Source organism: Trichoderma citrinoviride (assembly GCF_003025115.1).
Source record: "Trichoderma citrinoviride strain TUCIM 6016 unplaced genomic scaffold BBK36scaffold_9, whole genome shotgun sequence".
In the NCBI taxonomy this organism is placed as follows: Eukaryota; Fungi; Ascomycota; class Sordariomycetes; order Hypocreales; family Hypocreaceae; genus Trichoderma; species Trichoderma citrinoviride.
Window position 1 is genome coordinate 113,574 of NW_020194717.1, and position 27,710 is coordinate 141,283.

The 27,710-nt window shown below is 53.1% G+C and overlaps 11 protein-coding genes across 11 annotated transcripts; 8 read left to right on the plus strand and 3 right to left on the minus strand.

Annotated features, from left to right (window-relative positions):
• Nucleotides 1-468: 468 nt before the first annotated feature.
• Nucleotides 469-1,547, plus strand: BBK36DRAFT_55334 (Aldo/keto reductase; the record flags this gene model as incomplete). The annotated part of the gene is made up of 2 exons (XM_024898249.1): nucleotides 469-896; nucleotides 962-1,547. 2 exons carry the CDS (start codon nucleotides 469-471, stop codon nucleotides 1,545-1,547), a joined length of 1,014 nt encoding a protein of 337 aa, XP_024748334.1.
• A 572-nt stretch (nucleotides 1,548-2,119) lies between these two features.
• BBK36DRAFT_1122519 (Aldo/keto reductase) lies at nucleotides 2,120-3,238 on the plus strand (the record flags this gene model as incomplete). Its single annotated transcript, XM_024890956.1, has 3 exons — nucleotides 2,120-2,183; nucleotides 2,239-2,498; nucleotides 2,573-3,238. The coding sequence occupies 3 exons, from the start codon at nucleotides 2,120-2,122 to the stop codon at nucleotides 3,236-3,238; spliced, it is 990 nt and encodes a 329-aa protein (XP_024748335.1).
• An 892-nt stretch (nucleotides 3,239-4,130) lies between these two features.
• On the plus strand, nucleotides 4,131-5,963 carry BBK36DRAFT_1121571 (glycoside hydrolase family 79 protein; the record flags this gene model as incomplete). Its single annotated transcript, XM_024890837.1, has 6 exons — nucleotides 4,131-4,296; nucleotides 4,350-4,452; nucleotides 4,505-5,011; nucleotides 5,064-5,101; nucleotides 5,168-5,364; nucleotides 5,421-5,963. The coding sequence occupies 6 exons, from the start codon at nucleotides 4,131-4,133 to the stop codon at nucleotides 5,961-5,963; spliced, it is 1,554 nt and encodes a 517-aa protein (XP_024748336.1).
• Nucleotides 5,964-6,473: 510 nt separating this feature from the next.
• On the plus strand, nucleotides 6,474-8,591 carry BBK36DRAFT_1203890 (MFS general substrate transporter; the record flags this gene model as incomplete). The annotated part of the gene is made up of 7 exons (XM_024897284.1): nucleotides 6,474-6,643; nucleotides 6,733-6,884; nucleotides 6,988-7,293; nucleotides 7,363-7,634; nucleotides 7,703-8,129; nucleotides 8,198-8,409; nucleotides 8,481-8,591. The coding sequence occupies 7 exons, from the start codon at nucleotides 6,474-6,476 to the stop codon at nucleotides 8,589-8,591; spliced, it is 1,650 nt and encodes a 549-aa protein (XP_024748337.1).
• Nucleotides 8,592-8,810: 219 nt separating this feature from the next.
• BBK36DRAFT_1121408 (glycoside hydrolase family 78 protein) lies at nucleotides 8,811-11,151 on the minus strand (the record flags this gene model as incomplete). Its single annotated transcript, XM_024890823.1, has 4 exons — nucleotides 8,811-9,924; nucleotides 10,045-10,571; nucleotides 10,643-10,672; nucleotides 10,738-11,151. 4 exons carry the CDS (start codon nucleotides 11,149-11,151, stop codon nucleotides 8,811-8,813), a joined length of 2,085 nt encoding a protein of 694 aa, XP_024748338.1.
• Nucleotides 11,152-12,002: 851 nt separating this feature from the next.
• BBK36DRAFT_1169803 (hypothetical protein) lies at nucleotides 12,003-13,604 on the plus strand (the record flags this gene model as incomplete). Its single annotated transcript, XM_024895365.1, has 2 exons — nucleotides 12,003-12,072; nucleotides 12,193-13,604. The coding sequence occupies 2 exons, from the start codon at nucleotides 12,003-12,005 to the stop codon at nucleotides 13,602-13,604; spliced, it is 1,482 nt and encodes a 493-aa protein (XP_024748339.1).
• Nucleotides 13,605-13,777: 173 nt separating this feature from the next.
• Nucleotides 13,778-14,239, minus strand: BBK36DRAFT_1160247 (hypothetical protein; the record flags this gene model as incomplete). Its single annotated transcript, XM_024894276.1, has 1 exon — nucleotides 13,778-14,239. The coding sequence occupies one exon, from the start codon at nucleotides 14,237-14,239 to the stop codon at nucleotides 13,778-13,780; it is 462 nt and encodes a 153-aa protein (XP_024748340.1).
• Nucleotides 14,240-16,103: 1,864 nt separating this feature from the next.
• BBK36DRAFT_20849 (hypothetical protein) lies at nucleotides 16,104-17,579 on the plus strand (the record flags this gene model as incomplete). The annotated part of the gene is made up of 5 exons (XM_024897903.1): nucleotides 16,104-16,314; nucleotides 16,379-16,593; nucleotides 16,659-17,098; nucleotides 17,165-17,373; nucleotides 17,431-17,579. The coding sequence occupies 5 exons, from the start codon at nucleotides 16,104-16,106 to the stop codon at nucleotides 17,577-17,579; spliced, it is 1,224 nt and encodes a 407-aa protein (XP_024748341.1).
• Nucleotides 17,580-19,278: 1,699 nt separating this feature from the next.
• On the minus strand, nucleotides 19,279-22,511 carry BBK36DRAFT_1203902 (plasma-membrane proton-e; the record flags this gene model as incomplete). Its single annotated transcript, XM_024897285.1, has 3 exons — nucleotides 22,025-22,511; nucleotides 21,708-21,931; nucleotides 19,279-21,636 (listed from the first exon to the last, which is right to left on the minus strand). The coding sequence occupies exons 1-3, from the start codon at nucleotides 22,443-22,445 to the stop codon at nucleotides 19,279-19,281; spliced, it is 3,003 nt and encodes a 1,000-aa protein (XP_024748342.1). The 5' UTR covers nucleotides 22,446-22,511.
• Nucleotides 22,512-22,825: 314 nt separating this feature from the next.
• Nucleotides 22,826-23,322, plus strand: BBK36DRAFT_1203909 (hypothetical protein; the record flags this gene model as incomplete). Its single annotated transcript, XM_024897286.1, has 2 exons — nucleotides 22,826-22,979; nucleotides 23,040-23,322. The coding sequence occupies 2 exons, from the start codon at nucleotides 22,826-22,828 to the stop codon at nucleotides 23,126-23,128; spliced, it is 243 nt and encodes an 80-aa protein (XP_024748343.1). The 3' UTR covers nucleotides 23,129-23,322.
• Nucleotides 23,323-25,748: 2,426 nt separating this feature from the next.
• Nucleotides 25,749-26,701, plus strand: BBK36DRAFT_1121387 (hypothetical protein; the record flags this gene model as incomplete). Its single annotated transcript, XM_024890821.1, has 2 exons — nucleotides 25,749-26,484; nucleotides 26,610-26,701. The coding sequence occupies 2 exons, from the start codon at nucleotides 25,749-25,751 to the stop codon at nucleotides 26,699-26,701; spliced, it is 828 nt and encodes a 275-aa protein (XP_024748344.1).
• Nucleotides 26,702-27,710: the final 1,009 nt, after the last annotated feature.

Sequence of the window (27,710 nt, forward strand, 5' to 3'; positions counted from 1 at the left end):
CTCCACTAGGTAGGGCTGCATCAGGCCCCGATACAGCTTACATTATAAGGAATAGGTAGAATTCCTAGACAAAGTTAGAGAAAAGAATTCTGGCATATTCTTTCTGGCAATTGTTGTTGACGTTTTGTGACATCACAACCAACTCAGCTCTCTTCTCAAAACAGCCATAATTGCCTCTTTTGGCGTTTCGAGCCACCACTAACGCCGATGTCTCTAAAGCTGGGCACAAGGACCGACGACTTCCAACATCCGCCGGATATCCGTGAACTGTATTGCCGATGTGATTGTGAATGGAGACATCTTCAAGAGTTGAGATTCAAGAAGAAAACTCCATGAGTATATAAGAGTAGCCAATTTCTTCTGAAGATAGGACTCAGCAACAACAACGACAACAACAGCAACCATTTCAGCAGCCTTCGCACTCTCAAACACTTCATCGATAGCAATAAGCAATCAACTCATCTCACAATGTCTCTTCCAACTCGCCGCCTCGGAACGGATGGCCCTCTTGTCACAGCCATTGGCTTTGGCGCAATGGGCATCAGCGCCTTCTACGGATCCACAGAGCCCGACGAGCAACGTCTCAAGGTCCTTGACCATCTCTACGAAACTGGGGAGAGATTCTGGGACACTGCGAATGTCTACGGAGACTCTGAGGAGCTCATTGGCAAATGGTTCGAGCGCAACCCCGAGAAGCGCAAGGACATTGTGCTGGCAACCAAGTTTGGAAACCGGGGCACCGATACTCCCAACAATGATCCCGAGTATGCTAGGCAGTGCGCCGAAGAAAGTTTGAGGCGCCTGAAGACGGATTATATCGATCTGTACTACGTGCACCGGGTCGACTCTAATACCCCTATTGAAAAGACTGTTAGGGGCATGGTTGAGCTTAAAAAGTGAGTCTAGCTTCCCGTCTGACAGCCAGAACCCAATAATGGAAGTCATACTAACTCGTCTTTAGGAAAGGCTGGATTCGGCATCTGGGCCTCTCGGAGGTCTCAGCTGATACTCTCAGACGAGCCCATGCTGTGCATCGCATCGCTGCCGTCCAGATGGAGTACAGCCCCTTTGCCCTCGAAATTGAATTGCCAGAGACAAACTTGCTTAACACTTGCAAAGAGCTCGGCGTCGCTGTCGTTGCCTACTCTCCTCTCGGCCGCGGCATGCTTACCGGACAAATCAAGGGGCCCGAAGACTTCGAGGAGGGCGACTTTCGAAAGAACATTCCTCGCTTCTCTGCTGAAAACTTCCCGAAGAACTTGCAGCTCGTTGCCGATTTGCAGGCGATTGCGGCTCGGCATAATGCTACCAGTTCGCAGTTGGTTCTTGCGTGGCTCCTGAAGCAGTGGGACATGGTTATTCCAATTCCCGGCACCAAGAAGATCAAGTACTACGATGAGAACATGGGGGCACTGCGGCTTGAGATCAGCGACGAGGAGAATGCCGAGATCAGGAAGGCTATTGAAAAGGCGACGATTATTGGAGACAGGTATCCTCCAGGGTGGTCTGCAGGTCTTTTTGTAACCACCGTTCCATTGAAGGAGTAGATAGGTAGCTTAATCTGATCTAACATACTTGTATCTTGGGATGTAGCTGTAATTATCGATATATACGCGCCAAAACCCTTGGTTGGAAGCTGTGCATCAAAGTGTGACATCAGCCTCGTCCATCGGGTATATGGTCTCCTCGGTACGCCGTAATCCGACATCGAGTAAGTCCTATTACCGTTGTCTCCTCATACTTTCCACTTGTCTTCATAGACTTGCAATGTCCATCGGTAGATCTTTTGCACCCAATGCTGGATTTTACCGGCTGTATTGGTCCAGACTGCATTCAAAAAAGGCCACAAGCAGCCTTATTGCCGTGAACGACCCGTACATCCCTCCTATCTCCATGACTTTATCATGCTAAAGATGGCATCATCAACCGATGCGGGGCTGGATCTCTGCCATATTAATACCCCGCCATGTATGAGATGTTGCAGTGGAACAATTGGCCTCCCATTGACGAGATAAATATCGCGACGTGGTTACGATTGTATCACCAAATAATACATTGAGCCTCAAGCCAGTTTTGAACGCCTTACCAAGGAAACAGAGTCAGAAGGAAGCATCTCAAGATGGGTTCAAAGCCTAATACAGCACTCAAGATCGTCTTTGGGGCCATGACCGTGGGAGAAAAAGGTTGGCCGTATTTGATTCACCCGGAATATCTCTTTTTACTCATTCCTCTTCGTAGGCGCAAACCAAGCCCGTGTCCATACCTTGGAAGAATGTGCCGAGATTCTCGATGTCTTTCAGGAATTCGGCCACTCAGAGATTGACACGGCCCGTGCCTACGGCGGAGGAAGCTCTGAGAAGTTTCTTGGTCAATTGGAGTTGCAGAAGAGAGGCATTATCTTGGATACGAAGCTGGCGCCTTTTGGTGAATACAACCATACGCCTGCCAATCTTCGAAAAGGTCTGTTGGACAGCTTAAAGGCTCTTGGGACAGACAAGGTAAGCCGAAGAAGAGTCAAACCTGCCAAGGAAGTGTCACAATTGGCTAATTTAAGTTCTTCCTTGGTCAATAGGTTGACATGTGGTACCTGCATGCGCCTGACCGCAACACGCCATATGAGGATACCCTCCGCGAAGTCAACAAGCTCTACGAAGAAGGCTACTTCAAGCGCTTCGGCATTAGCAACTACATGGCATGGGAGGTGGCCCAGCTTTGCGAAATCAGCATCCGCAACGGATGGAAGAAGCCCGATGTCTATCAAGGCCTGTACAACGGCCTCCACCGAGCAGTTGAGCCTGAGCTCTTTCGCTGTCTCCGACACTACGGCATTGCCTTTTACCAGTATAATCCCTTGGCTGGTGGCATCCTCACAGACAAGTACAAGCTCGACCAAGCGGAGCTCGAAGAGGGCAGCCGCTTTGACCCTAAGCGACCACAAGGTGCTCAGTATCGCGAGAGATATTGGAACGAGACGTACTTCAAAGCACTGGACGTCGTGAGGCCTGTCGCTGCGAAGCTCGGCATTCCAACGGCTGAGGCTGCCTTGCGATGGTCTCTCCACCACAGCCTGTTGAAGAAGGAACATGGTGATGCCATCATTATTGGTGCAAGCAGTGCGCGGCAGTTGAGGGAGAACCTGACAAGCTTGGAAAAGGGGCCGTTGCCAGATGAGCTTGTCGCGGCGTTTGATGAGGGGTGGCAAGTGGCCAAGGCCGTCTGCAGACCGTATTACCGCTAGAAGGCTATGCAGATGTTCATCCTCCTCTCGCGACGATGCAGTCAAGCAGTATTCTTCGCGGCATGTACCAACGGCAGTCATGGTTCAATAGCGGAGCATTCGTGCAGGAGACGGACCGGTTAGAGCGTGTTGATACTGTTCGCTTCAATCACAAAGTCGACCCATTTCTGCCTCTTTCTCAGGTTCCTCCGGATATGTATAACTTTAGCTATATGCTTTATTTTACCCGAAGTTTCCTGATTACTTATAGCTTGCATCTCGTGGTGTTATATGATGTGAAGATCAGCGGGGTAGTAGACTTGCATGATGTCTGCTCGTACGGAGTATACCTTACATGACATCGCCAGTCCGCGGACAATGATGACAATAGGAGACGAGAGGACCTATAATCGGTTCTTATTCAAAGCGGATTGTTCCATTCTATATAACCCCTTATGCTATGTACCTTCAAAAGCAAGCCGTCTGACGAAGTATAATTGGGAAACAACGAAAACATCTGCTCCCACAACTGCATACTTGTAAGTCGGGATCCGCAGTTCCGAGTACCCCAGATACTTGTTATCCGATCCGTCGGAATACAACCCTGTCCTGTATCCGTGGTGAAAGAAGCTTCGATACCAGGACTCAAGGGTCGGTTCTCATCCAGAAATATCCTTAGGCTAATTGAATTCTTCTTTGACTGATTTGTACTTGAATGATTCGATTCGAAAGTCCAGTGACGTCGAGCCAGTCCTCCCCGCAAAAGGCAACGTTGTTGCATCCGCTAGATGAACATCAGATATTCGAGGGGTATAAGAGACTCGAAATGAACGTGGCAACTTGGAGAAACCAAGTCAAGCAGTCCCATCGTAGGGTTGCAGTTCCTTTCCGGGTTTCATGATTTGTTGCAGCCATGGTTCGAACTTCGCTGGTCTCGGCCCTCGCAACTCTGGGTCTCGTCTCTGGCGAAACAGTCCATGTAAACGTTGCCAGAGCGCCCCCGGCATCATCGAGCCCTCCCATTTCACTTGACTTTCACTCGTTCTCCATTGAGTTTGCATTTTTAGTTGACTTTCAAGGTAGACATTGCCGTTTTCAAGACACAAGGCACCAAGCTCACTACGCTCTCCAGGAAACAAGTCTCATCCCAACAAGTTTACCAACAACCTCTTGGCCAACCTGAGAGCCTTCAATGGGGACGTACCCCAAATTCTCCGCATTGGAGGAAATACTCAGTATGGACGCCAGTCAATTGCTTTCTGTAGATAACTTCTGACCATCATTCAGAGACCATGTCACCTACGTCCCTGATCAACAAGAGCAGATCATTAACTTCTGGGACCCGTCCTACAATTCTGATCAGCCACGCAATTCCTCCATTGGACCGACCTTCTGGGAGGCATTCACTGCCATTGAAGGTACGAAGTACATCTTTGGACTCAATTTTTACAAGAACGACTCTACATATCTTGAGAATCTTAGAGGACAGGTCTCAGAGTCCCTGAAGCAGATCCCTGCTGATAGGCTGCACTTGTTCGAGATTGGCAACGAGAATGATTACGGCGCATTGTCTGGGTTCCGACCCCCCACATGGACCCAGGAGGACTGGGTTGAAGAGTGGGTTGATCGCTCGCGACATATTCAGACTCCGGACAAGTCTCTTCGTTTCTTTGCTCCTTCAACATGCTGCTATAACATCTCGACGCCTTATTCCTTCTTCTCCCCGTGGACCATCTGGAACAGCACTTTTCACTATGACCGAGATGGTTGGATTGCAGAGGTATCCCAGCACGGGTGAGTTGATTTGACCCTGTACTCTAGGCACAATGATTGACGAAGAATGTAGGTATGTCTCTGGAACAGGCCAGAACCCGACTCTACAAGGTATAATCCCAAAGGAACCCTGATATCAAGATCCGTCGATCATGTAGCCTGGCTGACAGAGAACAGGTACTCTCATGAACCATACAAGTGTGGTGATTAATGGAACCGTCCATCAATCGCTTTGCAAGCTTAATCACGACGCTGGTCGCATTTACACCCTCGGCGAAACCAACAGCGTCTCTGGCCAAGGTGCCTTTGGCGTCTCCAACGTGTTTGGCTCTGCTCTGTTCGTTGTCGACTACGAGCTCTACTATGCATCTTTTGTAAGTCAATAGATTCTCGAACATATTCCACAACGGACCCTGACGGAGCACAACAGGGCGTAAATCGCATGCATATGCATCAAGGAACAGGCTATCGCTACGGCGCCTGGCTGCCCATTGCTCAGAACGGAACCGGCCCATCGACAAACCCTCCCTATTACGGCCATGTCATGGTCTCCAAGTTCATCGGAGCCCACCCCAACACGAGAATCAACAACATTGATTTGGGCAGCGATTTTTATTCCGCATATGCAGCCTATGAAGGCAATCGATTGGCGCGCGTGGTTATCCTCAACCTACACGAATGGAACCCTGCGAGCAGTGCTGAAGCTGAAGCGTCCAGAGCGCCAACCGCGACTTTCACCATCAGCACCGGCAATAGAGGAATCAAATATGCCACTGTTGAGCTGATGACGGCTCCGGGCGCGCTTTCGGAGACGAACATCACGGTCGCTGGACTGAGTTACGATTACGACCTGGCAGAAGGAATGCCCGTGAGAGTGGCGAAACAGTATGAGAGCGTGCTTCGGCCGAACAGCAAGGGTGATATCACGGTTCAAGTCAGGCATTCGCAAGCGGTTCTTTTGACGTTCAAGTAGAGTAGAGTTTGGCAGATGTTCCATATAAGCAGGAATGAATGAGAACCATAACAAAGGAGTAGTAAGCCGAAATGTTGTGCTACAGTGAAAGCCACATTTGAAGGAATGATGAATGGACAGAACTAAATCCTGTCATCGATCCAACCTGGACTTCGATAACAAATTGACAGCCTCGCATCTACCATGCGTTCAGTAGAGATTCAGCCCAGCAAGACGCAGCAAAGATAACCACTTCTCCCTCCAATCCGCGGCTCATGGGTAATCGCCTGCCGCAGCCTCCCCCTGCCGAACACCCCACAGTTCGCCAAAGTCGCGCAATCAAACCTCTCCATTCGCCATCCCGCCATCGGCTTTCCACAGCTCAGCCGAAAGCCGACAGTGGATCTTGGTTACTCAGAAGCCAAAGGGCGCTTCTTCTTCCTGTCCAGTCCGCCATTTGAGCTCCAAGCAGCAGCAGGTGTCACTCTGCGAGAGACATTGGCCGAGAACTGCCAGCGTCAGTCGATCAGAATGGCAACGGATGAAACTACGCCGCTGCTCCCCGGCCGCAGGGCCTCGGACTCGGTCAGCCAGAAAAAGAGCTTCGGAGAGTCGCTGAGAAGCTTCTTCACCAGTGTCGAGAACCGTATCTTGGCAGCTGGATTCTTTATCTGCGTCGCGTTTAGCTTCACTCAAGTTCCGTGAGTTCTCTCGCCTCTCGGCTGTGCCGATTACGGTCACTGCTGTGTTACGGGACAATGCAGTGACAGCAGAGCTAATATCCCAACAGGCTCATGTATGTCTTCCATCTTATGGTATGCGACGAGTTCTACGACCATCACGCACCGTTTGAGGGTCCCGGCCAGCGGTGCAGTCGCGACGAAATCGCGGCCGGAACGGCTACTCAATTCAGTATCCTGGGCATGAGTACGACGCTGTGCGGTGAGTTCTCCGGATGAGACGCAACATCCCCTCAATCTCCATCATTTTTTTGTGTCTACTCTTTATAAAAGGGGACCCATCGCTGAGGCGCTCAAACCTCCAGGGACACTCAATCTATTCATTGCAGGATGGACAGTCAAAAAGATTGGCCCTCGCTCCGCTCTAATGATCCAGACCCTCGTGCCCGCCATCCGAGTCCTTGCGCAAATCTTCGGGGTCATTGCCGGCAAGCGAACAGGCATCTTGATCATTCAGTCTACTCAGCTCATCACCATCATCGGCGGGCCGGCGGGATACATTCTCATCACTAACATCTTTGTGAGCGAGACTGTTGAGCCGTCTCGACGAACAGCCGTCTTTGGGAAGCTGCAGGGAAGCATCATGCTGGGACAGAGCGTCGGCTACCTGGGTATGTATGCCTGATTTCGACTCCCGACTGTACTTATACGGACAGCTAACCTGCTCACGCGATGGATAGTCGGCGGGATGCTTGGGGATGCAATCGATATCCGTGCCCCCTTTGACGTTGCCTTTGTCACTTTTCTCCTCTCCTGTACTTATGTGCATTTCGCTCTTCCCTACATCTCACCAGAATCCATGAGCAACAAGAAGAAGCCCGGACCGCAAGGCATTGCAAGCTTTTTCGCCCCTCTTAAAATTCTCGTGCCACAGCGTTTACGCACGCCCAAGGGCAGCACCAAGAAACATTATGGCGTTCTCATCCTTTGTGCCGGCATCTTTCTCGGAGTGGTAAGTATAGCTCGCAGAATCGCTCTCGTCTTGTGTCCCCGTATTGTGACTGACTAGAGCCATACCAGCTGGCGACCGACTACGCCCCCCTATTGATGCAAATGTATGCCACCGCGGCTTTCGACTTTGACCAGGCAGACAACGGATGGCTCATGTTCGAGTTCGCCTTCATGCGAAGCGTATTCCTCATCTTCCTGTTCCCACGCATCATCAACTTCGGCCGCTACCTGATGAAGCGTAATTCCAGCCCATCACCAGCAGACAGTGATGCCTCATCCATCTTCCCAGCGGATGACGAAATGCCAACTGAACCTGGCGACTTCGATGCTGCTACTGGCGAGCAGGCGGATCTCGAGCCTACGAAAGCCGTTCCTATGGGGCGTTCTCACGAAGTCGGCCACTTTGATCTCATCTTCCTGCGTTACAGTCTTGTCGTCGACGGAGCGCTCACCACTGTCGTCGCATTTGCTACCAAACGATGGCACATTTATCTTGGTGAGTCACTACTCAACCGATTTGAACAAATCTTCCTCCTGCAAGTTTCTAACAGACAGCCTTGACAGCCGCCTTCCTCCTCCCCTTCGGGTCGGGCTCTGCACCAGCAGCCAAAGGCGTCATCACAGACATGTGTTCAGAATCGCATCGCGCAGATGCCCTCAACGCCGTGACGCTCGTCGAGAACATCGCTCGACTAACCACGCAGGGACTGTTCGGGTTTGTCTTCTCCAGCCTGGCGAGTGTGGGCAAAGCGTATGCGACATTCTACTGCAATGCTGTAAGTGCTCCAACAATGAATCAATTCTGAAACGTCGTTTGCTGCAATGCTAACATTTACCTCCCGCAAAGGCAATCGCAGTAGTCGGAATGACAGTGCTGCTGTTCTCCAATTTCCCTCCCGCTGGGAGCACGTTGATAGACGAAGAAAACGAAGAAAGCGAAGAAGCGAATGACAACTAAAATGAGGGCGAACACATGCTAATGAACTATTTACGACATAATCCATCCCGATAGCCGGGATGAAGTAAGCTTTTGCGGGCTGAGAAACAGCCGTTGGGGCTTCAATTTGCAGTTTCATCTGGTACGCGATATAGACGACTCACTATGTTGTTATCATCACTAGCTACATAAAAGCGGCTTCAGCGAGACATCCTAGAATAGACGAAATCGTGTATTTGGTCAGGATTCAACCGTAAAGTTATGCTTGCCTCCAGAAATATTGACAGTCACCAGAGTTTGGCCCGGGGGAAACGTAATCGGACTCCCATCCAGGTTGACCTTTGGATCCGTCAGCCCCAAAGTGGGAACACATACCGTGCCAGAAGACCCTTGGGGCGTCTGAACCTCCAGCACAAGCACCGGCCCGGATTGTGCATCTTCCATCTCCCATGCGACTCTAATCACTCCTCCTGGCGTTGGCACCTCCCCCCTAGCCCATGTCAAATCACCTCCTTCTACCACAGGACAGATCCTCCACGTCTTGAATCCCGGCGATGTGGGCTTAACTCCAAGCAGATGGCCGGTCAACAAGGGCACAATCCCCGTTGACCAGCCATGGGCCATGGAAGTAAACGCACCCTCATAAGCTGACCCGTTCGGTCCAATGCCCTCCCACATGGTGATTCCAGGATCGTGAGTAGCCATCCACCCATACAGCCTTCGAATCTCGTCGAAAGCAGAGGCAGACTGTCCAGGAGTGGCGAAACGGGCAGCAATCTCAAAGTAGGAAATGAAAGCGTAGACACGCTGGTCGAAGTTGTCTCCTGGGCTTAAGACGCTGCTGTCGTAGAATGCGTTTCCGTATACTTGAGAAGTCGCAGTCTGCCAATAGTCCAGAATACCAGCCGAAGTCGTCTCATTTGTGACACCCGCAAGAATGGCAATGGCATTTCCATCCTGTGCGTGAACATCGCAAACGGTGCCTGCTGCTCCTCCAGGACATGGTCCGCCATCATAAAACGCCCCGATGCTCTCGTCGAGGTTATGAGTCAAAAGCGCTTCGCCGACCGCAGCAGCTCTAGAGGACCATCTCGCGGCATCGTCTTCTTGGCCAAGGCTCTTCGCTAGCTGCGAGGCATACGACAGAGCGTGGACGTACAGGGCGTTGTAGTAAGTGACTGGCCCAGATCGAGGCAGGAATGCGTAGTCACCGTAGCCCGTGTCTGCATTATTATCCAGAAGCCCAGTTGTGTTATCTGTATTGGAAGGGTAGTAGCCGTCAAGCACTTTGGCGAGCGTATTCCAGTATGCGTCTGCATATGAAGTGTTGCCGGTGTACAGGACCAAATCAACGCTGCAAACAACCCACCAGAGGGGATAGTCAAAGAGAGGGAGGGTGTAGTTGTTTCTATGTACAAATGTCATGGTAAGCATACTTGACAAAAGAATCGGCCATTAGCGAAGTTTGACTTACATGCTTGCCGGGGGTATCCATCCATCATCGCGTTGATGCCGCGCCAGATCCTCCAACACATTGCGCGTCGGCTCGGCAAAATCTTGAGACAGATACGAAGTCAGTGCCGCAACAGCCAAGTCGCCAACGTACGGGTCCCTGTCACGTTTGGCCCCATCGAAGAGCACTTGCTTGCCCTCCAAGGTCGGACTGGAAGCTCCTCTGGGCTCCGTCTCGTTGGCAAAGAACGTATCCGTACCCAGATCAACCGTGTAGACTCCGTCATACCACCATTGCGTAAGCTCTTGATCCGAGCACTCGAACCAACCTGTGAACGTATCTGCTGTCCCCAGATATGCAGACCACTCGAGACTCATGCCGGAGATAGAAACAGAGCCAAAGGAGGACGTGTACGGCGCATCTGATGGCAGGGCTTCGAGCCAGATTTTGACATACCGGAAGCCGTGGAGTCCATCTGAGCAGACTTTGGTATCTTCTTGACACCCATTAAAGTCTGTCCAAGTATAAGATGCGTTCTTGACAGCCACCTGTTTTAACAATGTCGGAGATGAGCGTTTCTGTGTCGTGGTAACACCAGATGAAGCTATTTCGTGCTTACCTGGTCTGTTCCATTGGTCAATTTCTCATTCTACTCAAGCAAGCACGTCAGTCATCTCAAGCTCAGAGACACAGGGACTGTCATCCGTGGCATACCCCGCTGGCATTGTCAGACCTCGTGAAGTCGCTCCGGTTTGTGAGATACTCCATCGTCTCAGAAAACGCCAATTTAAGCCCCGGCAGTCCAGTAGACATATTCTGCGATCCACTGAATTCTAGACTGAGGATGCCGACTACATTCTGCCCAAAGTCCACCACTATTGCGGGCAGCAGGTCATCTTGATCGCTCCGACTCAGCACAGTCGCGCCTTGGCCATCAAGCAACCCAGTTGGGTTGGAAACATTGCCAATGATACTGTCCGCAACAATCGCAACTGGCTTGACAATCTTGGAAACGGGAGACCTGGCATATTGGTGCCAGCTAGGGTCCTGGTCTCTTACAGCTGCAAGTGATGGACCAACTGAGAGCCCAAAGCTGGTGAGAAGCACAACAAGCGTGTTGAAAAACATTGCCAATTGCTGCAGAGTACCATCATTCGTACCTTTGAAGAGTCACAACAAGTCTCTTCACTTGCACTCCACGTATAAGAAGTTCCCCGTCATGACTCACCGTTGCAATCGTTCCCGAGAAGAATTACATCGGCATGTTCGCGACATTGCAGCCCCGAGTGTAACCTTGCAAGCGGGGTCTAATCTGCGATCTAACATTCCCCGCGATGAGGCGAGCAATGCCAATGGTTGGTTGGAGGTTCGGGATTGAGGGGGAAACGTCAAGGGTCCGTGATCTCTGCACTGCAATGCTACGACAGTCACCTAAATTGATGAAGACGTTGTTTCATCCGAGCGAGGTTACCAGCAGCCGAGAGTGATGCTACCTAATTGAGAAGTTGAGAGACTGTCTCGAAATCTTCAGTAGCATTGCAGAAGCAGTCGCAGGACATACTTATCTCTTCTTATCGACAATTGTATCGTCGACGGGCAGCCACGACAAAGACTCTGGAGCACTACCTCTTGCTGCCCCCAGAGACCCGTATGTTTGAAGCTTAGATGAGCTATCTAGGGCTTGTTGAGGCATCAAGGACTACCACAGGTAGGTGTAAACGGCAGCTTTGGTCCGCACCTACCAGATCTTCCAGTTGTCAACAATATACTTCAAGTCTCCGGCTGTATCCTTCCTTTCTCACACGTTCCATCACTCACTCTATCTTCGTTCGTTCAACAGTCAAGGCATTCTTCCCACCTATTCCGCAGCATCTATAGCCCATACTTTTAGCAGCAAGCATCTCTCGCCCTGCTCGACCAATCTTTTACCCTGCTCAAAACATCTCGGAAGCCAGCGTCCGCTACTTTCCGACCTCATCATGGCTGGTCTCGTCGAACGTTTACCTCCAGAGATCCTCCACCTCATCGCCGAAAGCCTATGCAATCACTGTTGCACCCCCAGCTGGGACCGCGTGAATCCCCAACCAGATCCCAAGCGAGGAAATGCGCCTCACTTCTTCAGCACCTGGGCATGGTAGAACCCACCCAAAAATAGGCAAAGGACCCAAGCGCTGTCCCGCCTGTCGCGAACCTGCAGGATTTTCCGAGACATTGCACAGCCAATTCTCTACCATCGCTTGTTGCCTCCCTCCCAGGGCCGTTGCTTTTCTCTTCTTCGAACGCTGTTTCAGCGGCCCGATCTTGCCAGAGCAGTGAGAGACATGCATCTCGACAACACGCTGGAAACTCTGGGTCGGGAAGAACTCATAGCATGGCAGCCGCTGGATGGAGAATTGTTCGAGCTGTTCTGTATCATGCAGTCTATTCCCTCGGTCAACCACAAAGAGTACATCGACGGACCACAGACGTGGGTCAGGGCCTATTGCATGGGAGTCTTGCCGCTCATATGCAACGTCGAGCGCCTCACGATCGTCGTGGATGGTATGGGATATCCCCAAGGCCTGCCGCTCTCTCTCCCTCGACTGGCGGAGCTAAATTATGTCGACAGACGCTGCTGGATCGACCCCACAGCAGCATCATCTCTCGGCAGCATCGAGGGTATTCTGCAAGCAGCGCCCCGTCTCCAAATTTTCAGGGGCTTCGGCCTGGAGAACTTGGCCCCTTTGCCGGCAAGGTTGGACAACTTGACGGAGCTGTACTTGGACACATGCAATCTGGATCCCAAGAGCCTCGACGAGCTCCTGAGCCGAGCGCCAAATCTCCACTCGTTCTTTCTGTCGTGCCTGAGACCTGCCTTCAGAACTCGACCGTACTTTCATCCGACTGACGTTGTCCGTCCCTTGGAGCGAGTGCGTCACACTCTGAAGTGGCTGTACCTGGACTACTCACCTTATGACCAGTGGCCTCCTTCTTTCGGAAAGGACATGCTGAAAGCGCTCAAAGGTTTAGAGGCGTTGGAAACCTTGATTGTGGGCGACATGTTTCTGCTCGCCCCGACGCCAAGATACCCCGTATCTACATATCGACATTGGCCTACACTAGCGACTGCGCCTCTACCTTGCCTCGGTCAGAGGGACACACAGAGCAAGATCAGGCCGTCGAGAAACATATATCGCAACCCACTATTTGACGCGACCATGGAATCAGATCGTCCGCTCTACGATGAAAATAACAATCAGCTGTTCCCTCGCGTCAGAAAGCTCGTAATGCTATCTTACGGACCTTGCATCCCGTCAGATCTAGAATGGCTATCGGCAAATACGGCTCATCTGTTTCCAAGTCTGCAACATATTGACTTCGACTTGTATTTTGCACAACTGCCAATGGATACTAGCATACACCCCTCGGAGAGTCGTTCGGAGGCGGCCAGGTTGCGTGACCTGTGGGACGAAACGGCAGGGAATGGGTTGAAAGGCATCTCCTTTGATGTCATTCCGTCAGTCTTGAGAGCTGTTAACGGCATTTCCGAGGACACGGATGACACCCGTGACGATGGCGACCAGGATATCTATTGGTGGTAAGGAACTCTCAAAGCCTTGACTCTTGGATATAACAGCGTAACACAGCGTTAATATTGTCAACGAAAAACTTCGTTCGGAAGTCAATATATACTGAAAAGTTGCAAATCATGATCATTTCTCCAGAGTCGAGTAGCTGCGTCTGACTTGTCGTATCACAGCTCAAGCTCATCAGCTCATTCTTCATCCTTTCCTTTCTCCTCCAGCATCGTTGTCGCTTCCCAAATGTGTCCATCCGGGTCCTCGAAACTCCTCGTGTATATCCCCAGGGATTTTCCGTACTCTTTCATCTTAAACGGATCTTTTTTGCCGCCCGCCTTTTGTGCCTTATCCAGCAGTCCGTCTACGGTCTCCCTGCTGCCCACCCCGAGGGTGAATATTGCGCCTGTCGCCTTCTTCGCCTGTGCAATCTCTGAGCCCTTGCGGATAAACTCTTGGAAGCGCGATGGAGCATGTAGCATGAGGCAGATGTTGGAGTTTGCGGAGTAGGGGAAGCGGAGGGCGGTGGTGTTGTCATCGGAGAAGTCGGACAGAGGGGTGAAGTTTAGGGCTTTGTAGAAATCGGTGGAGGAATTGACGGATTCGACGGGGAGGGAGACGAAGAATGAGGGCGGTTTGGAGTCTTTGGTTGGTGACATGTCGGTTTACGATGGACAGCTGTACCTGTGGTGAGAACGATGTGTCGACTTTGCTTGGTCCAAGAGGTCATCTACACAATTCCGATCCGTACTATCCAAGAGCTCAAAGCTATATATGAGAGACGAATTCTGTGTAACTGAGACTATCATAATGACATAAAGCCATCATCATCAGCTTGTCAAGCCTCAGCCTATATGGCGCTAGAGACTGCTCAAAATCACGATACTGTGAAACTTTGTTTTCCAAGTTGTAGCGCTAATGTCAGCTCTCGCCTCACGGATGACAGCAACAGTGAAGCTGTGAACCAGGGGCCTTTGGTTTAGCTGCAGTGGTAATAGTGCGGAACTTGCAATGGCTTCCAGAACGTAATGCGGCTTGTGGCTGCTAATCATATTGCTGGTGAGAAATGATATGCTGTTTCTGTCAACCTCTTTCACCAAACGGTCTTCTGTGTTCTGCATTAGAGGCAAAGATTACCTGCGTTCCAGTGAACTCAATCGTGAGCTTAGGAGGTTTCAGAGCATGACATTTATATGGAGTCAATTGTGATGCCTTCCCCATAACAAACGGCCCAGGATATATAGTGCAAAAACTGTCGACTGCTCTTTGTACGAAGGGCCCACCTGTCAGCGACTACCAGATTTTGAAGTGATAATTCCATCTCATAGTCAGCTGTTTTTTCATTAACGAAGGGCTTATAGCCTTGTTGCATGGGAAGGAGGACATGTCAATGTTATTGACACAACAATGTTTGAAAAGAACGGTACATAGGTCAAACCCCGTAGGGGATTACAGCAATGGCAGCCTGAGCCTTGTAAGACAGCATATAAACGAAACAAAAACACGAAGCCCTGGCAATATACCGACGGGATCGGATCAAGACGTATTATTCTTTTGGAGCTCCTGAATGATTCAGCTTAATTGGCTCACTCACCCCCATTGACCCCCAATTCCTCCCGTCTACTTTGTGCATCATAGGCGATTCGTTTACTCCAGTTTGCGAATAATTCAGGATCGCTTTCGCCCGGATGGCTTATGTGACACTTGAAACAATGATTACTTCCTTGTCAATCGAAGACACCAGCATCAAACACGCCAATCGAGTGAAACTACATTCCGTCTATACAGCTAGTACCAAAGATACTGATACTGCGCCTACAAGCACTATACCGGTTGACCGGCATGGCATACGAATTGCCCACACAAGATGGTAGCAGCGACGACCGTTTGCAGTGCTCCCCCCCGTCGGCCATCCCTTACTCTAGCTCAACCTGTTCGGGCCGTTTCCAGTTCTGTGCCCTGTTCCTGACGAACGTGCTTCTTCTCGTCACGATCGCATCTGTACCGGCCCGGCAATTGATTAGTTAATCCCTCCAGGTGATGTTACTTTGCGTTTCCTTGGAACAAGGACTTTAGAGCTGATATAAGCGGAGTTTGGAAGACAAGAGCCTACGGATAATACCGTGAATACGATGACATCCGAGGCCCAATCGGCATCAAAATGGGCATTTCCGCTGTCATGAAAGCAGCTCACTTCATGACTCTTATGTCTTCCGGATATTTGCGCGAAAGCAATTGGGACATGATCGGCACACGAGCTGCCTTTTTATGCGTTAGTGGTAGATGGACGGCGGCTGTGGGACTGAAACAGAGAGTAATCACCCATTTTCCAACCAGCTTGACACGCGTGGCTCATGCCATTGTAGGGATCGGACAAGGAATCACCCGTAGGGGTTTGAGGGGAGAGGGACGGGGTATAGATCTCACCCGTTATATATACCGACCTTTGAACGCCTCTTCGAGGCCTTGCATCGGTAAGTTGGACCCAAGTCTGACGAACATCTCTCACAAGGACCATCCACCATGAAGGCATCTCTGTCCTGGCTCCTCTACGCCACCACGGCCTCGGCGGCAGCGCATCAGCACCCCCACGCTGGCCGAGCCGCTGCCGCCATCGACGCCTCGACGATCCAGGGCAAATGGCTGTACGGCTATCAGGGCTGGTTCCGCAAACCAGGACCCGGTGTGAACAACCACTGGTCCGCCGACGGCCAGACGCCGGGACCCAACAACAGTAGGGCGCTTCCCTAAGATCATGAGTATACGGGGTGTTAGTGTGGCTGACAGTTTTGTGAAAGTCGAGATTGACTTCATCCCGGATGTCAGCCAGTACCCGGCCAACTGTCTCTTCGACACGACCCTCACGCTGCCCAACGGCCAGCCGGCTCAGTTCTACGACAGCACTTGCGACGGTGTCATCGACCTGCACTTTCAGTGGATGCAGCAGTATGGCATTGACGGCGTGATTGTGCAGAGATTTTCTGGATCCCTCAGTGACCAGTCCTTCATCACGGTCAGTGATGAACCTCCATGATATAATTTGATGTGAAGAAGCCACCCATCCTAACATTTATTCAGGTCCTCAACCAAGTTCAGGCCGCCGCTGAGAAGTACGGCCGCGGCTTCATCGTCGAATGGGATGTCTCCGGTGCCGATTCTTCCCAGGGCAGCGTCGCCTCGCTTGTGCTTAACGACTACAACTCCCAGATCAAGCAGTACACCTCGTCCCCGGCCTACATCCACCAGGACGGAAAGCCCGTCGTCATGATCTTTGGCATCGGCTTCCAGGGCATGAAGACCAGCGCCTCGGACAGCGTCGACATTGCCACCCAGCTCCAGAATGCCGGTGCGTACGTCGGATTCGGCGTGCCAGAGCAGTGGGCGGACGATGTCAACGGCAACACGGGCTATGTCCAGGCGTTCAAGGCGGCGGACTTTATCAGCCCCTGGACCGTCGGTGGCTACTCCGACGCTGGATACTCGAGCTTCCACACCAACACCCAGATCCCAGACTCTCAGTACGTGATGACCAGGCTGTCGTGCTAATCTTCAAGGCTCATTTGCTAACAAGCAACGTCCAACAGGCTTCTTCAGTCTCTCGGCAAGAAGTATGCTCCCGTCATCTTCCCCGGCACTTCAGCCTACCACCTCAACGGCAACACCAACCCTGCCGCCTATGACTACTTCCCTCGCTACAACGGCACTTTCTTCTCCGCTCAGGCCGATGCCCTGACCTCCATGGACATCAAGCCTCTGTTCATCTTCAACGCCATGTTTGACGAAGTCAACGAGGGTGAGTTTCACTCTTGTGCTTTTATTGTCATCAGCCACCTAACAGATCCTCGGTCAGGTACCCAAAGCATGCCGGCTCTCAAGAACAACCAGCTGCCCACCAACGCCAAGTTTGTTGGGCTTGACAACGACTTCCCCGACACGAGCTACTACCTGTCGCTGGGCGGCCAGAAGGCTGCCGCTTTCCACTCTGCTGCCGGTCCATAGATGAGACAGAATGTAGATTCAGTCCATAATCCAGCGTCTAAAGATAGATAGCGAAAGCATTGAAATGCCGGTGATGATACTCCGTCCGTAGATAGACCATGATTTCTGGTCACAACTGAACTTCTGACAAGCCATATGCTGCGTATCAAGGTTCTTGCTGCTCCAATCATACCCAGATTCCAGTTTTCATCTGCTACATGCTCATCCGTATAGCCGTTGAGCGTCGCCCGGGATCTCCCCCGTTCAGGGCCCATATCACGCGACGAAGCTGTCAATGTCTAAGGTCTCGTCTTCACCCACCAATTAGCCAATACCAATGCCACAAACCACAAACCACATCCATTATATAAGGACTGAATCATCCAAGCCTACACAGAGATGTACCAAAACGGAATAGCATCCCATTCTGACAGCTTCTCCAAACCCGGAACCATTTCCGGCTCACCTCGGTAACGTCCAGCCTCCAATACATCCAAGCCAACCAATCACACCGAGAACCGGGCACGGGAGACCGCCATCCCTAGCTTCTGGGACCTCTTTTTACAAGTTTTTCACACCATAAGCATCCTCTGGTGATCTCATCTAGTGATGGGCCTGGGCCGGGCATTTCGGCCAGTGCTCAGCCGGGCGACTTGCTTCCCGTATTATAGCAGAACTCTGTCGTTGGAATATGGACGGGTTAGAACTCAGCCGCCGGGACGGCATGAAGCCGTTGGGAGCAGATTTACGCGGACAGAATATTTGTAAACAAGTGTAAGAACTGGCAATATGATTCCATTAGAGGTGAATAAAGTTATCTGGAGCAGGCCTTGGTGGTTTCTCGCCCCGACCAGTCCGACTGCCGAGGCAATGCCACATCGCCTCCGTTCACGGACAACAATCTACACACCGATCGTCCTCATATCCAAGGAACGGGCACCCATCTCGCAGGAGAGAAAATGCAGACAGAAGCAATAGTAAAAGAAAACACAAAGGAAAAGGCCTCACACCACACATGACATGTTAGCTAAACCCGAACCAAACCAAGGTGAATGCCAGTCATGTCACCAAGGCTTCCCACTAAAACAATAGCTGAAGACAAACTAGATCCGCGATTCCGAAACTCTCTATACGATCTAGTTCCAGCTCGCCAGCTCCGGTGGCGCTGGCCCGTAGTTTCACCACTGGGGGAAACGGAGAAGAGTGCACGTAGGGGAAAACTTTTGCTAGGCCTGCGCCATTTGTTTCTTTTCATCGTGTTTGGAGCCTTGAGGGTCGGGGCGTGTCGAACTAAAGTCAGCCTACCCAAAATAGCTGCCATCAGAGAAGGAGAGCTAAAGCCGTGAAACATGTTTCTATTGAAGGCATCACCAAAGAAGACACTGAGACGAAGAGATATTATCTTTTAACAACGTAACACATTAACGAGATATGAAAAGTCTATAGTAACTAAATAAGTTTATACTAGAGTTATAAAATTAAGTTAGCGACTGGGGGAATCAAAAAAGGTCAACAATGCATCCACGGCTGGAGAAGAGAACAACGATTGACGCCGTCCTCTTCTCCGTCCCCATCTTGGCTTTGCTCCTCTCTTTCATCTCTCTCCAAAAGAAAGGAGTTCGGTCCCTCTATGACCGACCTTTCTTTTCTTCCCCAAGATCACCATGTAGAAGGCCGTATATACATCCGCGACATTATATTAATAGGATAAGAGTCCCATTTACTCATCCTCCTCGTCAATGGTCTTGTCAGCGAGGAGGTATCGGTCCACGCCCTTGATGTCATCTCTCTCGTGCTCAATGGCGAGCTTCTGGAGAGCGGTGATGACGTTCTCGACAATGGTGTCCTTCTTCTTGCGGTCCTTGCGGCCAAGGTCGTTGAGCGCAGGGATCTGGTTGAGGATGAAGTAGACAATGGCGATGACGATGGTGACACCGAAGGAGTACAGCCAGACGATGACAACGGTGACGATGTCGGTCCAGCCGTCGTGGCGCTGAGTGGCCAGGTCGACGGGGTTGTCGATCTCAGGGGCACCAGACAGCCAGCCGAAGAGACAGAAGAGAGTAGCCATGACATCGACACCGAAGATGGCACCGACCAGCTGCCACGAGGGCCAGGTGCGGCCACCACGGGTAACGAAGATGAGCCAGTTCTCAGTGAGGGCGACCTCAAGGAAGAGGATCTCCTGGACAGAGCCGAAGTTCTGGATGATGCCACCGTTGGGGAGGTACATGGTTCCACGAAGGACCCAGGTTCCGAGGGCGAGCAAGACACCGAGGACGACGGAGATCAGCCAGATCTTGGGCAGCTGCCACTCGACGGGGCGAGGCTCGTAGTGGGCGTTGTCGTAGGCGACAGCGACGGTGGCCAAATCAGCGAACAGGGCGAGGAAGACGATGAGGTCGACACGGATGGTCTCGTTTATGATGATCATGGACAGAGTCAGGTAGATCTCGAGATGCAGACACAGGGCGATACGGTACTGGACGTAGGCCTTCATGCGCTGGAAGATCTGGCGAGAGGTCTTGATGGCCAGGACGATGGTGGAGAGACCGGGGGCAAGGAAGACGATATCGGCGGCAGCCTGGGCAGCCTCGGTGGAACCCTCGACGGCAATACCGCAGTCAGCCTTCTTCAGAGAGGGAGCGTCGTTGACACCGTCACCAGTCATGGCAGTAAGGTGGCCACGCTGCTGGAGCATCTCGACGACACGGTACTTGTGCTCGGGGAAGACCTCAGCGAAACCATCGGCACGCTCAACGAAGTCGTGCTGGACGCTGCCGGCAAGACCACCGTGGATGAGCTTCTCAGAGTTGTAGACCTTGGTACCGAGAGCCAGCATCTTGCAAGTCTCCTTGGCGATGGCAATGGCGTCACCAGTGAGCATCTTGACGGGAACACCGAGCTGGGCAGCCTCAAGGATGGTCTGGGCGGTGTCCTCACGAGGGGGGTCGAACATGGACAGGAGACCGAGCAGGACCCACTCCTCGTCGTTCTTCTTGTAGGCGACACCGAGAGATCGGAAACCACGGCGGGCGAACTCACGATCCTTCTCACGGTAGACGGAGGCGAGCTCCTCAGGGGGGTTGGCGAGCTTGAGGATAGCCTTGGGGGCACCCTTGGCGCAGACGAACTTGTCCTTGCCGAGACGGCACTCAGCGGTGATACGCTTGGAGACGGGGTCGAAGGGAGTGAACTTCTCGGTAACCCAGCCCTGCTGAAGGATCTCACGAGCCTTGGGGTAGCGCTTGAGGGTCAGGATGGTGACCTTGTCGATGGGGTCGAGAGTCTTGAGGTTGTGGGAAGAGGCAAGAGCGGCAACAGCCATCATCCAGTTGACGTCCTGGCCCTCGCAGACGAAGGGGTCGCGGATGGACAGCTTGTTGGCAGTGAGGGTACCGGTCTTGTCAGAGCACAGGATATCGACACCGGCAAGCGACTCGATGGCAGTGAGCTTCTGGACAATGGCCTTCTGCTTGGCGAGGTAGGCAGCGCCGACAGCGAGGGTGGTGGTGGTGACGACGGGCAGACCGACAGGGACACCGACGATGAGCAGGACAAGGGCATAGTGAAGCAGGTTCTGGGAGCCGGGCTTGGCGATCTTGAGGTGGTGGAAGAAGCCGCCGATCCAGGCAATGAGAATCCAGAACATGACGAGAACCAGCAGGGTGGTACCGATGTTGTTCATGACAGCCTTGAAGTGACCCTGGTCCTTGGCGCCCTGGACGAGATCAGCCGTCTTACCGACGAAAGAGTCCTTGGCGGTAGCGGTAACGACAGCGTAAGCCTTTCCGCGCTTGCAGCCGGTGGTGTAGTAGGCAGTGTCTCCGATGTACTTGTCGACAGCGAGGGATTCACCAGTGATGGCAGACTGGTCGACGGCGACGAGGGGAGTGGAGCGGTGGTTGGCCAGAGGGCTCTCCTGGTTCTTCTCATCCTCGTCCTCGGGCTCGTCGTCGCTGCTACCCAGCTTGCCCTCAGCACGGAGCTGCTTGAAGACCTCGAAGTCCTCGGGGCGGGTGTAGTCGCAGATGAGGAGAACGTCGGCGGCGACGGTGTCACCTTCTTGGACAATGAGCTGTAAAAGATCACAATTAGCGTCCTGTCACAGATTTGTTGACCAAAGTGAATTGGTTGCAAAAAACTTACAATATCACCGGGAACCAGCTCACGGGCCAGGATGTTCTGCTCCTGGCCGTCACGAACAACGGTACAGCGCATGGCAATGTTGCCCTTGAGCGAGGCGACGATATCGGCGGCAGACTTTTCCTGGTAGAAGGCGACGAAGGCGTTGAGCAGCAGGATACCGCAGATGACACCGAAATCGATCCAGTCACCCAAACCGACAGCCAGCAGAGCAGCGACTTCCATGACTGTTGAGGGAATGCGTTAGCTGAGATGCTCTCATCCATCCACCAATCACTCATTCTCATCTCTCATCTCAAGCGGGAATTGCTGAAACTCACCATAAAGAATAGGACCAGTGAAGAAACCCAGGAACTTGGCAAACATGTTCTCCTTCTCGGAGCTCAGCTCGTTCCAGCCAGCCCATGAGCGGCGCTCATCAACCTCGTTGATGCGGATACCGGTGCGAATGTCCGTCTCGAGCCAGGCCTCAGGCACGACCCTCTTGGCCGGCTGGGCATCGACAACATCCGGGCCCGATGACTTCCAGAACTGCCACCACTTGGGGCGACGCTTCTTGGAGTCGTCGTCGTCGCCCATGCGCGAACCCTCGCGGTAGGTGCTGATGTATCGCTCCAGGGCGGCGTACTCGGGCAGCTCCTGCTCCGGGGGGGCGACCGTGCTGCCGGAGTGGTCTTCGCGACCACCGGCCTCGAGGTCGTCCTCCCCGGGGGAGCCCTTGCGGCGGTGAAAAGCAGACATTGTTGGGAAGAGATTGCGCCCCTTCGAAGCAGCCCGCGGGAAAACTGACTGGCAACTGACAATGGGAGGCAGAAGAGACGCAAACAAGTCGCAACTGAGGAGGAGGGAGGGAAGAGAAAAACTTCAATCCACCGAGGGTGGCCGACCAGAGATATTTATTCCAGGCCAACCTGCGCTCTCCACCCCTAGTCAAGGTCAATTCGGTCCAATGCCGTGGTTCCTATTTTTTTTTTCCCTCTCTTCGCGTTCTCGCTCAGTCTCTCTCCAGTCGCCTTTTTTTCGATGAGACGCCAGAAACTTGGTCTCCATCCATCCATCCTATCCCAATTCACGCCCCCCCAACCCCCGAAGCAGGCGCCGTCTGCTGTCCTCCCGCCATAATGGCGACTTACACGCACGCCCCCCATCGGCCAGCGAAGACCGACGGCAGATTGTCGCCTGGGACTAGGCTGATTCGAGCAAAGGTCGTGTCCACGGGCAAAAGAGAAGCGGAATCGCGAGACCAGCCACAGCAGCCCATGTCCCTTTACCAAGGTTACTCCGTACCCATCCTGCCCCCGTACTCGGTAGGCCGAGTTATCCTGAGCTCGCTAGGCCCCAAAAGAGCAAAGGCACTGTTTACCCTCGGTGGATACGATGCTGGCCAACCTGCTGCTACGAAGGACTTGCTGCGCTCGTCCTAGCAGAGAACCTGGTCCAGGTCCCGGCGCAACCGAGCTGTCGAACGGGATGCCGATATCCGATTTAACCCCCCTCCCCATCTCTTGGCCTCGACGCCTCTGCTCCAGTCTAGGCCCCATCCAGCCAGCGCAGACTGCCTGTGCGCCCGGAGAAGCTGGGACCGGCCTGAAGAAAAATAAAATGGAGCAGGAAAAAGAAAATATTATTCAGGGCCACCCCGTTATGCTGCTTCGGTCTTGGAGCGATGCAGATGGGCACGATGGGATATGGGGGACCCGCCAGCCCTGAATGAGAGAGAGAGAAGGCACAGAGAGCGAATAACACGCAAAGCCGAGCTTCAGCAGAGGGCAAAAGCTGGAGGTCCCGGGACAGCCGGCCGACTCCAAGAGGGCCAGAAAATTCTACGAAGGAAATGCCGCACGTTAAAACCACTGGAATGGGCGTTTTTGTGTTGCCATTATTACCCGCATCACGCAGCGGTGCGATACTCTAAATTGTAGGTGTGCCTGGACCGGTTACATAGAGAGCACGCCGAGCACGCCCTTTGTATCAGCCGCCGTCATTTCGAGAAGCCCTGTTTGCATGCGGCTCTTCATTTCAGTCGGCTACTAGTATTATACAGAGGAACGCGACGTGACAGCGACGTCGGAGGCGACTGTTAGCCGCGGGCTGGTGAACGGCAGCATACCTGAGGTCAAGCTGAAGGTTTATTGACCCCAGACAAGATATGTACAAGTGACAGATGCCATGATACACACCATCGCGAGTGCTTTACACGTAGAATACGAGTATCGAGTCCTGCATTTACATGTACAAGTAGATCCTCCACCATGCAAATGCCGCAGCCTCGGAGATGCCATCACCAATTCCCAGAACCCCTAAAATCAAAACTCAGAACGTCGTCAAACTCACACACCCCTCGATGGAGGGACGAACGATGCATGTTTGCCGCAGACGTCAGCCAGCAGCCTCACCGTCGTGTTTATTTTCGCCTCTGCTTGCCCTCTCTCGCGATCCAATTCGCTACTCGGTGCGTCCCGGGATCGCCTTTCCTTAGACCCCCATGGCAATGCCGGTAGATGCAAAAGTAAAAACGCTTAATCCGGGCACTTTTTCCAATTCCCAATTTTTTGCCTCACGGGTCGGCCAAACCGCAGGAGACGAACAAGAATCCAACGTTCATACTGGTAGAATAGGATGGAATAACCTCAATTAGCCCACCTCGTCATGTTTCCGTTTCCAGTCCAGTCATGGCCACGGCAATCCTCCATTTCCCTACGAATCGACACGGCACACGACACGATACGACAAGTCATTCTCATTCCCACGGATTTTCCTTTCCCCAATTCCGGCGCGAATATGCCTCTCTCTCAGCCTGTCATTACGCCCTCTCATTTGCTCTCTCTTCGCTCTCTTTCGTCTCTGCCTGGGAGAAGCCCCACAGATACGACGTCATCTGGCCATGTGCACTAGAGCGAGCTAAACCCACACCCCTCCCCGAACTGGTACTAGCGCCGCTGCCCCGCAAACTTGGCGGCTTCGCTGCATTTTTCTAGCGCTTCCATGCGATCACAAAAGTCTCGCTTGGGCGACTTGGCGATTCTCGCGGCTGACGCGAGAAAAAGAAGCAACAGCCTGCCATTGAATGCAGGGAGATGGCACGAAGAAAAGACGACATTCACAGAGCCATCCGCCGGGGCTCTCTGCTGGGAATGGCACCTTTCAGAGCGTCGTTTTGGCCGCCGTTGCGCGCTGCTTCGGGCGCACAGTCTAGCTCACGCGACGGGGCTGAACGAGAGAGACGGGCTTCAACTCGAAGCTTCAAGGGACCTTCGGAGAGTAAGGTACATGCAAAGACACTCGAACGGCTACGTGGGGACTCGTACCTTTTCTGCCAGGGCGTGCGCGCTTTTAGCCATTGGCCGTGCTGGACTGATATGGAGCCTTTGAAGTAGACAGTACGGGTCTGTAGGCTTCGAGCCGCGATGAGCGTCAGGTACAGAGCACCTGTAAGCGCTCGCCGCTCGGTACGTACCTGCCGATCGGCACGGTCGCAATTTTGCTCCGGTAGCCGCCGTTTGGCCGCTGATTCCGCCATAGCCGTTGGCGTGCGCGATGCCTGAGCCGTCGTACCCGCACCACTTACACCGTACCGCCATGCAGATATTACAGATACAGACACCGATAAACTGAGGAGCAGCGCGGGCAGACATCATCATTATACATGTGCCTCGTACCCCGAACAGGGCGGGCAGCTCTCGCAGCTGGCCATCAGCTGTGCTGCACTAAGATGCAGGCTACGGCAGCTGCCCAAAAGTAGACATAATCGCTCCTGGCCCCCCGGCCGGGGCGTCCGATGTAAGTTGAAGTGTGGAAGTGTATTATTAGCTGCAGCAAGGCGAACGAGCCAGAGGAGAGCAACCATACGGATCAAGAGAAAGAAGAAGATCAGCTCGACGGGACCGCCTACCGCCAAAAACAGCTTTGATGCCGGCAATTCGCGCGGCAGCAAGTCGGCAGCTCCCGTAGCAAGCTTCCACCCGGACCCCCAAAGCTCCAGCCATAGAAGCTGTAGAGACTACCGAGCACTACTCCGTACAAACAACCAAAAAGACAGCCTCGATGCCGCCGCTGATACGAGAGCACGCTCCCCCCTCATATCACGACGTCTCCAACCACGGTCCGCGCGTCCAGCTGCCCATTGGCGAGCTCCTCTCGCTGGCCCTCGACGGCCGCTGCGTCTACTCGGCCACCAACCCGTCGCTGGTCTACTACGAGCTCAGCGCCGCTCCCTTGCAGGCCACCTCGCTCATCTACGTCGTGAAAAAGGTCAAGTACCGCCTCGTGCCGGGGGACGAGAGCGCCAGGCTGCGCACCCGCCACGACGACATCTACCTCTTCCGCGATGCCTACGTCAAGTTGTACGCCCCGGCGCCCCGGCGCGTCGTCATTGACGGCCGGGCCAGCGATGCCCGGTGCTATCGCGAGGTCAAGATGGCGCCGGGGCTGATGGGATGGTCGGCGTGCTCTGCGCCGGGACACTTCACGGCCAGGACGGGGCTCAAGGATCGCTGGCGACATCAGCACCAGGTGATCTGGAAGGACAACAGCGGCCGCATCGTCGCCATGGAGGATTCCGCAGCTACGCCTCCACCGGTTTCTGCTGATGCCGGCCCCTCTGGACCTGGGGCTTCGGACACAGACAGCGCTGCGGGAACAGCAACATCCGTGCCGTGCTTGAAGCTGCTGCGCATGCTGGACGAAAAGGACCTGGATCTGCTGGTGACATGCTGGACCGCTCGTCTGTGGAAGCAGGCGCAAAAGTCGCTCGGCAGCCCTCCCATGGGCCGCTCCAGAGGTATATCACAATTTGAGAATTCCTTTCTTATTACCAGCTTCAATTTCCATGGTCGAATGCACCATGCACGTCATCCAGTGAGACATTGTCACGCGACGCTAACAAAACCGTTTGGTGATTATCAGTCAAGCGATTCGCAGCTCGATTCCTCCGCCTGCGCTACATGACCAACCTGGTCTCGTCCAAATCAACCCCAACACGACGCCTCGAGGCGTAACGTAGCGAACAAGAGATGGTCAAGCTCTCTATACGATCATTGCATATAACTCTTATCCTTCTTGTTTATATTTTTTTTCACAATTTCCAGTAGTATTGACAGGCCCGTACACGCACACCATTGCGGACACCCATACACATCGTCTAGGCCACGCAGATCCCTTGCTGGATTCTCGATAGCCGAAAGTGAAGGGGGCATGGAGGGGGGCGTACCACAATCGTCGGGACGAGAATCGACAATCGGGACAGGTCATCGTGACGGCTTCATTCGCGCGACCTGACGTTGAACATCTTCATACATAGGAGCTGGAAGGACATGGCAGCGCTCGAGCTCTGGAGCGCTTGGAAATAATCTGCGTATCTACATCCTTCGAGGCACCCAAGCCAGACGGACCAAAGCCGGGATTGCTGCCGACTCAGGAGCCATCGCCACCACTTGGATACATACAAAGTACTGGGAGCATCATGCCATCACCTCTTGACGCAATGGAACCCCGGATCCAGGCCCCAAGGCCTCTCCATCAGCTACTACCATGAGCCAGCATCGGGAACAATGACAATCGTTTGACCCCTTACCTACCTACTCCGTACTGCTCCCACAACTTCCCCGTCTCCCCCCAAGCGAGCCCGTTTCCAGGCAGGTATTCCCCGGATAACACATCACCTGGCCTACCGACAAGGCGAGGCGACTGCTACCTCCCCAGTAAGGCATCGTACTTCTACTTGTCCAGCGCAGGAGAAGCAGAGCTTACCGACATGTACCCGTAAAGCGCAATCGGTCAAGGGTTGGTAAGGGTCAAGGGTAGGGGGGGGGGCGTGTCTCTTGGGGCTGAAGCTAGACCAGGATCCATCAGATCGGCCGGTTCAATCTAGTGCCGACCGCGGCTTTTTCTGATGCTGGCAGGGGGCATCAATTGGCTGGCTCTGGCCTGGTCCTGGGATCCTGCTCGCTCACTCGCCGAGGAAGAAGAGGCAAATCATCTTGCTTGTTGTATGCGCGAATTGATGGG